The sequence below is a fragment of the Alosa sapidissima genome, chromosome 9, assembly GCF_018492685.1.
Source record: "Alosa sapidissima isolate fAloSap1 chromosome 9, fAloSap1.pri, whole genome shotgun sequence".
NCBI lineage: Eukaryota > Metazoa > Chordata > Actinopteri > Clupeiformes > Clupeidae > Alosa > Alosa sapidissima.
The window spans coordinates 12324648-12334509 of NC_055965.1; the positions used below are offsets into that span (position 1 = coordinate 12324648).

Consider the following 9862-nt stretch of genomic DNA (forward strand, 5'->3'; position numbering starts at 1 on the left):
GATCTGCTGACATGATAGCAGAAACTTGTAACAGAAACTATGAGTACAGTGCCACCTAGCGGTAGTGAAAGGAACGTCTAAAATACTAATAAGAAATGGGCTGACATTTCTATCACAGTAATAGCTACTTTCCATTTGTTATTTTCTCCAACTAAGATAACTCTCAGTAGCCTAATCAGAACTAAACAAGGAGGATAACGATACCTTGTAGGGTTGGCTAAATTTGTATGGTTTAACCTGCATTAAAAGGGTGCAGTAGCCTAGTAGGCTAGTTGCCTATGTCTAAGTTATTAGTTGTAGCATAATTACAGTTTTTCTCAGTTGCTTTGGCACATTTCTCAGATCAGAAAGTTAATTCTCAAAACTGTTTGTTCCAACTCAATATCATCTTATCACTTGTGCACATCATGAAGCAGTTTCTCCCCATTTTGAACAAATGGCAATTCTTTCGTACATCCATGCAACAGATTTTGTACAAATGTCTGCTGTTTTTTTTTTTCAATGGCTAATGTCATGTTGGTCAAAATGCACTATGGTTCCCTGTTGATTGGTCCTACCCAATGAAACATATTGGCCTGATTTCATCGCCTGTGTCGTTACATGGAAATGTGTTGAATAGTTGTCATAACTGTTGTCATAGTCTGCCTATAGCATATATAAATGTATGTGACCTGACAGACAGGAATATCAGGATGTATAGAGTGCACAGTTCTGACCATGTGGTGTTTTACTGTATTAGCCGTTTTTCATTTGAAAAGCCTTTCTTTTCTTTATACTGTCATAATGTCTGTCAACATATCCACTGTCTTGCAATCAACCCCCTCCACACACAATAATGTGTAACTTTGTAGTTTTGAAATAGAAACTAACGCTGCCTTGCACATTGTTCATTTAAGTAAACGATCACATTGACAACATGACAAAAAAGTTTGACTATCTTGACATAAACAATGGCATCACTTGTCATTTTGATTACACTGACCGTTTCATTGGCATACATATTAAGTAAGATATGTGCTTTTGCAGGTTATCCAATTTTCAGTGCAGTTTGGACTACTGGTTTGAGAAATCTAGTAATATGTTGTGCAAATGTGCATTATGATTCGAGGAATGCACCAAAGCGACTGAGAATAATGTATAATAATACAATGAATAATAATAATAATAATAATAATAATAATAATAATAATAATAATAATGTAACTATAAACTGAACTGAACTAAATCATTTAAAAACAGTAGGCCTATGCTGTCTTTGATTGAGGTGTTCTTATCGGGAAAGAAGACCAGTCCGTGCAATGAATGGACCAATCAAAATTAAGTTTGTGACGTAGGCCTACTTGGCTTGGCTCCTTTCTACCGTCGCTTACTGATGACATGTAAAGCCCTGGAAAATGGCGGCTGTGCAAGATGGGCCGATTGAGTCGGAGAGTGATACAGAAACAAAGACAGATGCATTGAACGATGGCGCTGGAAATATCACGGGTGGTTCGACGGGAGCGCTGTCTTCGCCGCCCAATGCAGCTTCTTCAGCCACAGGCACTACGAAATCCATGGCGCCGCCTGGACCCGAGAACCAGCAAACATTGCTAGCCGTGCTGCAGTATCTCAAGAAAAACAATTTATTGGAATCGGTGGATATTTTGCGTCGAGAAGCAGGTTTATCGGACGATGGGGAAGACTCACAGGGCGCTGAAGGATCCGGTGGATCAGATCCTGCAGGGAAAGTTGGCGAAGGTGGGGATGCAAACTCCCTTCTTAACCGAGTATCGATCGCTACCGCAGCCCCCGTAGGCGTTGCTGCCCCGGCGCCATCCAAAGGTGGGAGCTGGCTGGCTGAATTAATGGAACTTGTAATGTTTTTCACTGCTTTACATCATGTGCACAACATGTATTGTTTAGTTAAGCTTATTTTATGGAAGGATTGTGTGATCACCATGTCCGCGTTGTAAAATTAAATATAGACCCTTTCAACAAGGTAAACAAAAACAATGCTTGAACGTTCTATTTGGGCCCCAATCTACTTCCTCTGCATCAAAGATTCTAGAACAGAGCTCTGTTCTAGAATCTTTGCTCTGCATTAAGATAACATATGGAATGTTAAAAAGGAAGTTTTGTGGGGCCAACTATGATGCTGATAATGGAACTCTCTTGAAAGGGTCCATACAACGTCAACCCTTTAGTGTACTGTAAAGCTCTAACATTTTCAAATATGCCTACTAACGTTTTTTTGTTGTTGCTGTATACATAAGTAACCTGAACGGCCTTACAAGTGTCATGTTTGTATTGTTTACAGCTAGCGGAGGGGAGGACCAGCCAGACGTAAATGTTGTCCTATCAGCATACAGTCAGCAGGGCGATCCAGCCCTTTATGACACCTATTACACCGGCCTGAAGAACTTCATAGAATCAGTATTGGATTGCCACCGAGCCGAGCTCTCTCAGCTTTTCTACCCACTTTTCGTTCACATGTACCTGGAGCTGGTCTACAACAGCCACGAGCAGGAGGCTAAAGCATTTTTTGACAAGTAAGTGGACGGGACATCTCTTGTTTACGTTTTAAACAAGTGGACTGTGTGGAATTGTATTTTGAATGGATGAGATGATATGGTTTTATTGCATGGTTATCTCAATAGCCCTGTTGTGCTGAACATCAGCTGTCTGTCCCTGCCAGGCATGTGTTCTTACACCTGGTCCTGATTTTCAGCTGTTGCCTGCAAGCTTTAATCTCTATGAAAAACCTGCATCATCTCTATATAGCTTACTTTGCTGCATCATCTCTATATAGCTTACTATAGCTTAATTTGCTGAGTTCATTAGAGTCTACAGTGGTAGTGTTTACTTCTAGGGCCAACACATTCCACTTTTTAGGGTGGAATGATATCTCATCGAAAGGGTGGTGAACCCATCTCAAGTAATGTTATTTTGTTGGTCAAGTTATTTATAATTATAGAGGTATGGAATTTTGTTTGGTTGGTGAACTTTCCTTAGCTTACCCCACAACTCTTCCTCTTCCTCTTCCTCCTCAGGTTCAGCGGTGACCAGGAGTGCTACTACCAGGATGACCTGCGCGTGCTGTCCAGCGTCAGCAAGCGCGAGCACATGCGCGGCAACGAGACGCTGCTGGACTTCCGCACCAGCAAGTTTGTGCTGCGCATCTCGCGCGACTCCTACCAGCTGCTCAAGCGCCACCTGCAGGAGAGGCAGAACAACCAGATCTGGAACATCATCCAGGAGCACCTGTACATTGACATCTTCGACGGCATGCCGCGCGCCAAGAGCCAGATCGATGCCATGTCAGGAGCCCTGGCTGGGGAGGCCCGCAGGGAGGCCAACAAGGGCAAGGTCAGTGTGGCGCCGACGGAGGGAAGGGGGTCACCTGAGGACGAGAGGATAAACACAGATAAACAAATAAACGACAGGCCTACAATTGAGTACGATGACTTTCTGTTGAGCTCTGTCTAGCTTTCTCTCCTGTGGTCTTGCGTACTTTCAAGTGTTCATATACAGTCTTAGCTCTGTAAATGGGGAAACAAATATCAACAACCTTGTGGTTGGTATATTGGCTCAAAGTTCGGACCGAGCCACAGAGAGTTCCAGACAATTAACATGTTGCTTAAGGAGCACCTTGGAAGCGAGGAGTGCTATTTGTTTAGCTGTTGAGTCCACATATCAACAACCGTGAGGGCAGTGCTACAGATGTATGGACTGAGAGAGAAGGCAGAAACTAATTTGATTTGTAAACCGATTACTCAGTTGCTAAATTACTGTTTGCGTTTCACTGTTGCTTTCTTGCACTCTACCGGACATTGCAATCAATCACTCTTTACAGAGGCAGGAATTTGTACAGCAATTGTGGAATCAAGTGCAACTGTGAGAACTAATGGTTCCATGGTTTACACTCAACACAGCCATCTGAATGTTCTTTGCCTTTTGTATGTGCAGGTGTTCTACGGCCTCCTTAAAGAGCCGGAGATTGAGGTACCTTTGGACGACGAGGATGAGGAGGCTGAGAACGAGGAAGGCAAACCCAAGAAGAAGAAGCCCAAGAAGGATAGTATGGGCTCCAAGAGCAAGAAACAGGACCCAAACGCCCCCCAGCAGACCAGGTGAGTTTACATGAATATAGTAAGATGCTCCCTTGAAGAAACACCATGTAGGAATTCCCCTTTTGACTATCTTCAATGTACTGGATACCCATTTAATGCTAAGGAGATACCCTGTTTGTTGAGAGCTGCCAAAAAGTGTCATGTTTCTGGTCTGAAGAACAAGGCATTCCGTCCGTGCATTGGTATTGACAGACACAATTCTACCTTAGTTATTAGGTAACTACATACAAAACAACTACATTGTGTTACTTTCTACCAATAGCACTTCTGTGAGTGTTTTAAAAATGGTATCCACCCACCTCATCATTACTGGCGCTTCATTGTCACCAAACCAGTAGTCTCTCCAGGGCAGATTTACACTCCAAGGAAATCCGTCACTTTTGACTCATTTGACTCATGAACCATCTCGTGGTCGTGTCTGTGTTAGAATCCCTCTCCCGGAGCTGAAAGACTCGGACAAGCTGGACAAGATCATGAACATGAAGGAGGCCACCAAACGCATTCGTCTGAGTCCGGACAACCTCCCCTCCATCTGCTTCTACTCTTTCCTCAATGCCTATCAGGTAAGGAAGGATCGAGTCCAAATATCAACAACATCGAGGGCAGTTAGTACCAGGAAGGGGCATTCAGTGGCTAGCGACAGAGGCGGTGGTGGTGGCGGCGGCGGCTCAGGAGGTTGAGTTGTCGTCCAGTAATCGGAAGATTGCTGTTTTGAGCCTCGTCCTGACAAACTCTTCCTGACCCTGTCGAAGTGTCTTTGGACGTGTGTGTGTGTGTGTGTGTGTGTGTGTGTGTGAGTGTGTGAATGGGTGGAAATTACTCTGTAAAGCTCTTTGAGTGCTGGAAAGAGTAGAAAAGCGCTATATGCGCAGTCCATTTACCATCAGACCAGATGAGTTTTTGCTTAATGCTGAAGCAGCCAGGAAGCTGCAGCACTACACTCTGGGGGCATGTCTGTGAGCCCCCATGTTCATGAGTGTAGCGCTGCAGCTGCCTGGCCGCATTAGTTGTTGGCTGTAGTAATTCGAGCTAGGTACTCGAAAACTGATTGTCCGTAACACATTGATTGACAGTGCTCCGTGACCTCGAGAAAGAGAGATCGATGTGAAAATTCGCCGGATTTCTCCTTTAAGACTCACTGTATTGTAACATTAACTGTTTCAGGGTTTGACCGCAGTGGACTTCACAGATGACTCAAGTCTCATAGCAGGGGGGTTCGCAGACTCCACTGTCCGAGTGTGGAGCGTCACCCCGAAAAAACTACGGAGAGTCAAGTCTTCAGCTGGTAAGTGTGATCGTTCGTTCTCATTCTTTTAATTATTCTTTACAAATAAACTTTACATTTATTGAAACTAAACAAACCTTTTATCTTACTGAAAAATTGGATGCAGGCTAGCAGCCAGTTGTCATATCCTCTCTTGTTGTACATAAAACACAGTCATGACTCGATAGAATTACACAGAGGAAGTCTGACTTCTGTAATTAGGAGAACGATAAGAGTCAAATAACACTCTGTGGCTTTCCGATTGCCCGCAGACCTGAATATGATCGATAAAGAGTCGGACGACGTGCTGGAACGCATAATGGATGATAAGTCGGCAAGCGAATCCAAGGTCATGTATGGTCACAGTGGACCTGTGTATGGGATCAGCTTCAGTTCTGACAGGTAGGCTGGCACTGCTCTGCGCTGATGTCGACTGGTAACCCCTATTAGATATACAGAGAGAGAGAGACCAGCACAGTAAATAACATGGTGTGTGATTTTCCCACTCAGTTATTGTAGTGTAGAGAGGCCTAATTGTAAACATCCGCCTTTTCTTTTAAAAAAGTGACCAGTAAAGAATATACATGAATACACACACATACATAATACACATACAGTATAATAAATAGAATTTCCTGTGTCTCTCCTCTTTAGGAACTACCTGTTGTCCAGCTCGGAGGATGGTACGGTGCGGCTATGGAGTCTTCAGACCTACACGTGTTTAGTCGGCTACAAAGGACACAACTACCCCGTTTGGGACACGCAGTTCTCTCCTTATGGCTACTACTTCATCTCAGGAGGACATGACAGAGTGGCTCGGTGTGTGTGCTAGATCTTTTGTTTTGGTACTTTACATTGGAAAGATTATACCGGTACTCCCTAATCTTAGTGGTCCTTAACTCAGTCTTGTGTAGAAAAGCTGAATATTGCTACCAATACCAACGTTAGAGATGCTGGATAGATAGATGGATACTTTATCCACCCAGAGGGAAATTTAGATATTCATTGTTACGCATCTTATGACATTCAGAACAAGAGAACATACACAGAATACAGTGGAGATATACAGTGCAAGTATATCACCAGTCTTTGAAAAATTCACTAGAGACTTTGTAAAGGTTTTTCCCCGAGGCTTTACCTTGTAGCTTTGGAGGCTAATGTCAGCATGTTTGGTCTCTCTCTCAGGCTGTGGGCCACGGACCACTACCAGCCTCTGCGCATATTTGCAGGTCACCTGGCTGACGTCACCTGTACCCGCTTTCACCCCAACTCAAACTACGTGGCCACGGGTTCGGCTGACCGCACCGTTCGCATGTGGGATGTCCTGAACGGCAACTGTGTTCGCATCCTCACCGGACACAAGGTAGGAAGGGCTTGAGGTGTAGCCTCAATTCTGTAAATCACCAGGAAGCGTGTAAATAGTATATGATTAATGAACAGTGAACGTTTTTTAATGAATCCTTTTATATTAATAGAAGAATTGTAGCGTGAGCGCCCCTGCAGGAGTGTCCAGGAGGTGAATGATTTGTAATTCCCTCGTCTCACAGGGGCCCATTCACAGCCTGGCGTTCTCTCCGAACGGGAAGTTCCTGGCCTCGGGGGCCACAGACGGCCGAGTGCTGCTGTGGGACATCGGCCACGGCCTGATGATCGGGGAGCTGAAGGGTCACACCGACACCATCTATGCCCTCAGGTTCAGCCGCGATGGGGAAATCCTCGCCTCAGGTCTGCTGCTGCTGCTAGGGAACTGCTTAAGTTTAGCAGTTAGCATAATGCTAAACAGTGTCAAGGGGATAGTCTGTTATCAGTTGCCTGAAGGTCTTCCCTGTTTACGTTTCTATCTAACCCTATATTCAGTCTGTAGTATGTGCAGGTTTTGATTATTAGAATATCTTTAGTGGGTTTCCAGAGGTGTGGTACAACCTGATAAGTGAAGACTCTGTGAATGCAACTCTGTACATCCATACAGTGAACCACTTAGTTCCGAGTCATCTGAAGTACCATGCTGTAATATAAATGGCACTTACAGTTAAATATTTATTATTAAATGTTTTTAGATGACATGACTTACATTTTAATGGTAAGTGCAAAAGGAAATTGAACCCATGAACCTGATATTATTAAAAGCCCAGTTTCAGCATAGCATATTGTTAAGTCTAGAAATTAGTTTTACTTAATGGATTGTAATAACAGTGCATGCATTATATTGATATAGAAATTGTAGCTAAGGTTATGACCTTAAGTACTGACATTGCCAAGGTCAAAGGGTCAGTTTTCAGTCATTGAGACAGAGAACTGTTTGTTCCGTTTTGGCCACCTCTGGCAATCTATACACTTAATAACAAACCAAACTTAACTTCCAGCTTCCATGGACAACACAGTTCGCCTGTGGAACGCCTCGAAGGCGTTTGATGACGTGGAGACAGACGACTTCACCGCGACCACGGGTCACATCCACCTGCCCGACAACTCCCAGGAGCTCCTGCTGGGCACCTACATGACCAAGTCCACGCCCGTCGTCCACCTACACTTCACCAGACGCAACCTCCTCCTCGCCGCGGGGGCCTATAACCCTCAATGACCCCCTCCAACCTATCTCTTGATTGTTTTCCCACAAATCCATTTTTATTTTTTACACATTACCCCCATCCACTCATTCTCCTTCCTTTGTCTGAAGTGGTGCGTTCATCTGCATGAGGTGATCAGATCAAACTCAAAGAGCTTATGCCTTTTTTTTAACAGTTACCAAGTGTGTGTTAGCTTTTTATCAATAACTTAAAACTTAGTTTGGGGTTGGAATGGTTGACTGCCTGGTGGAATTAGAGGGGATGCCATTTTAGATTCCCTCATGAGTGATCTGTGCTCCCTTTTAAGGTGGCAAACCGAGGCTTCTGCTCTCACTGAACAGCAGTCATTGTCATCTACATACATTGTTTTTATACTGATCCTATGGACATTTTTTTTTTTGTTTCCTCAGTTTACACATGCTACATCTATGCATCACTGCCATTGTCCTCGACTGATACTTCATGATGTACAGACTTTTATATCCTAGTGCCTCTAATGTAAATACATAAATAAACAAACATGTTTTCTACAAGACGTTTCATACATCCTTTATTATCAACATGCTGCAACAGCAGAGATGGCGTCAGCACAAGGACAGTGGAATCCAATCCTCCATACAACGGAGCAAAACAAAAACAGAAATCCTGTGCAAAGAAAATGACTAGTTAAGTTTTTTTAATTCAAAGTAGTGTAACTTAATGCCCATACATGTATTCAATGACAAGTAATGTCAATGTTGGATACATTATGTGCACCCTTGTATACTTACATTAAATTAGCTAGACTTGATGGCCTTCTCTTTCTTGGGCTTCAGCTTGAAGATGAGGACAATAGCTGCAATGCCAGCATATGTTGCCAGCACACACTAAGGACGAAGGGAGGGCAGAATTAGGCAAATATCACTTACCAATTAGGCACCCTTGCGTTACACCCCAGGATTACACAGTACATTTAGTAGTCCTAGTTGAACAATAATTGATTTACGCCGTTTTAGCTAATATGCTTACACATTTCAACGGTGAGTTCAATACAACACACTTAGGGGTAAAATTCCACATGACCCCTACCATGTAGCTTTAATGTATAGGTCTACTGGACGAAGCAACTTACGTTCCTCCTGCCCGTGATGGTCCATGCGTTGAAGTACTTAGCGAGGCCAGTGAACTGGTGTTGTGTCCCTGCGTCGTGACCGCCCATGTTTGATAAATATGTGATTCTGCTGGAAGAAAAAACATACACACATTAGTCAAGCTGACCATATGCCCTCTGAACTTGACGTTTTGTCGACTATATTACATAACCAACTTGCTGAATTGCGGTAGATTCATGCTAGATGCAACGGTTGACCAAATAACAAGCAACGAGACATTTGAGTCGGCCCACAGAATGTCCTCCTTTTGAGACAATAATTTACAGTTTGCACGTTAAAAGAGCAATTACAGTTAACCTGTCGTGCTGACAGATTCCCATTGGGAGGTAGCCAGCAATAAGTATGCTCAACGTCTATGCAAGTTTGCTAGCCAGCTAACGTTAGCGTCATAGTTTGCTATCTGGTTAGCATACCAGCTAACTGGTAACCCGATTACTGCCATGGTTCTGCTGAATTAAATTCCCTATACAATTAAATGGCTGCAACAAAGACAAATAGAACATTCAAGACAGTTAAATATATGACATAAAACGGCACATATTCGATCAGTGGATTAACCTACCCTCTACACTCGACCCTGTCTTTAGTAGGAACTGGTGTGCCCTTCAGTCAGTTGAGGCCGAAGATGGATAGCTCAGGAAATCCCGCCTCCACTAGCACCTCACGTCTAATTCACTAAAAGTCCTTCTGTCAGTGGAGAGGATATACGTCAATCATAAATATTCGGAACACTATTCGTCACATGTGCAGCCTATCACAATATTCTTATCG

General features: G+C 43.5%; 2 protein-coding genes across 4 annotated transcripts; one reads left to right on the forward strand and one right to left on the reverse strand.

The window, feature by feature from the left end:
- The first annotated feature begins 1379 nt into the window (after positions 1-1379).
- On the forward strand, positions 1380-8473 carry taf5 (TAF5 RNA polymerase II, TATA box binding protein (TBP)-associated factor). 2 transcript variants are annotated; one of them, XM_042104558.1, is made up of 11 exons: positions 1380-1821; positions 2297-2528; positions 3030-3345; positions 3946-4109; positions 4537-4672; positions 5274-5394; positions 5646-5775; positions 6028-6192; positions 6559-6736; positions 6921-7098; positions 7737-8473. In XM_042104558.1, exons 1-11 carry the CDS (start codon positions 1395-1397, stop codon positions 7952-7954), a joined length of 2265 nt encoding a protein of 754 aa, XP_041960492.1. In that variant the 5' UTR covers positions 1380-1394; the 3' UTR covers positions 7955-8473. The 2 variants fall into 2 exon arrangements, with proteins under 2 accessions (XP_041960492.1, XP_041960493.1); XM_042104559.1 differs by having other exon boundaries at positions 1380-1737.
- atp5md (ATP synthase membrane subunit k) lies at positions 8474-9730 on the reverse strand. Of its 2 annotated transcripts, none has more exons than XM_042104658.1 (4): positions 9654-9730; positions 9052-9157; positions 8711-8806; positions 8474-8585 (listed from the first exon to the last, which is right to left on the reverse strand). In XM_042104658.1, exons 2-3 carry the CDS (start codon positions 9136-9138, stop codon positions 8717-8719), a joined length of 177 nt encoding a protein of 58 aa, XP_041960592.1. In that variant the 5' UTR covers positions 9139-9157; positions 9654-9730; the 3' UTR covers positions 8474-8585; positions 8711-8716. The 2 variants fall into 2 exon arrangements, with proteins under 2 accessions (XP_041960592.1, XP_041960593.1); XM_042104659.1 differs by having other exon boundaries at positions 9052-9160.
- Positions 9731-9862: the final 132 nt, after the last annotated feature.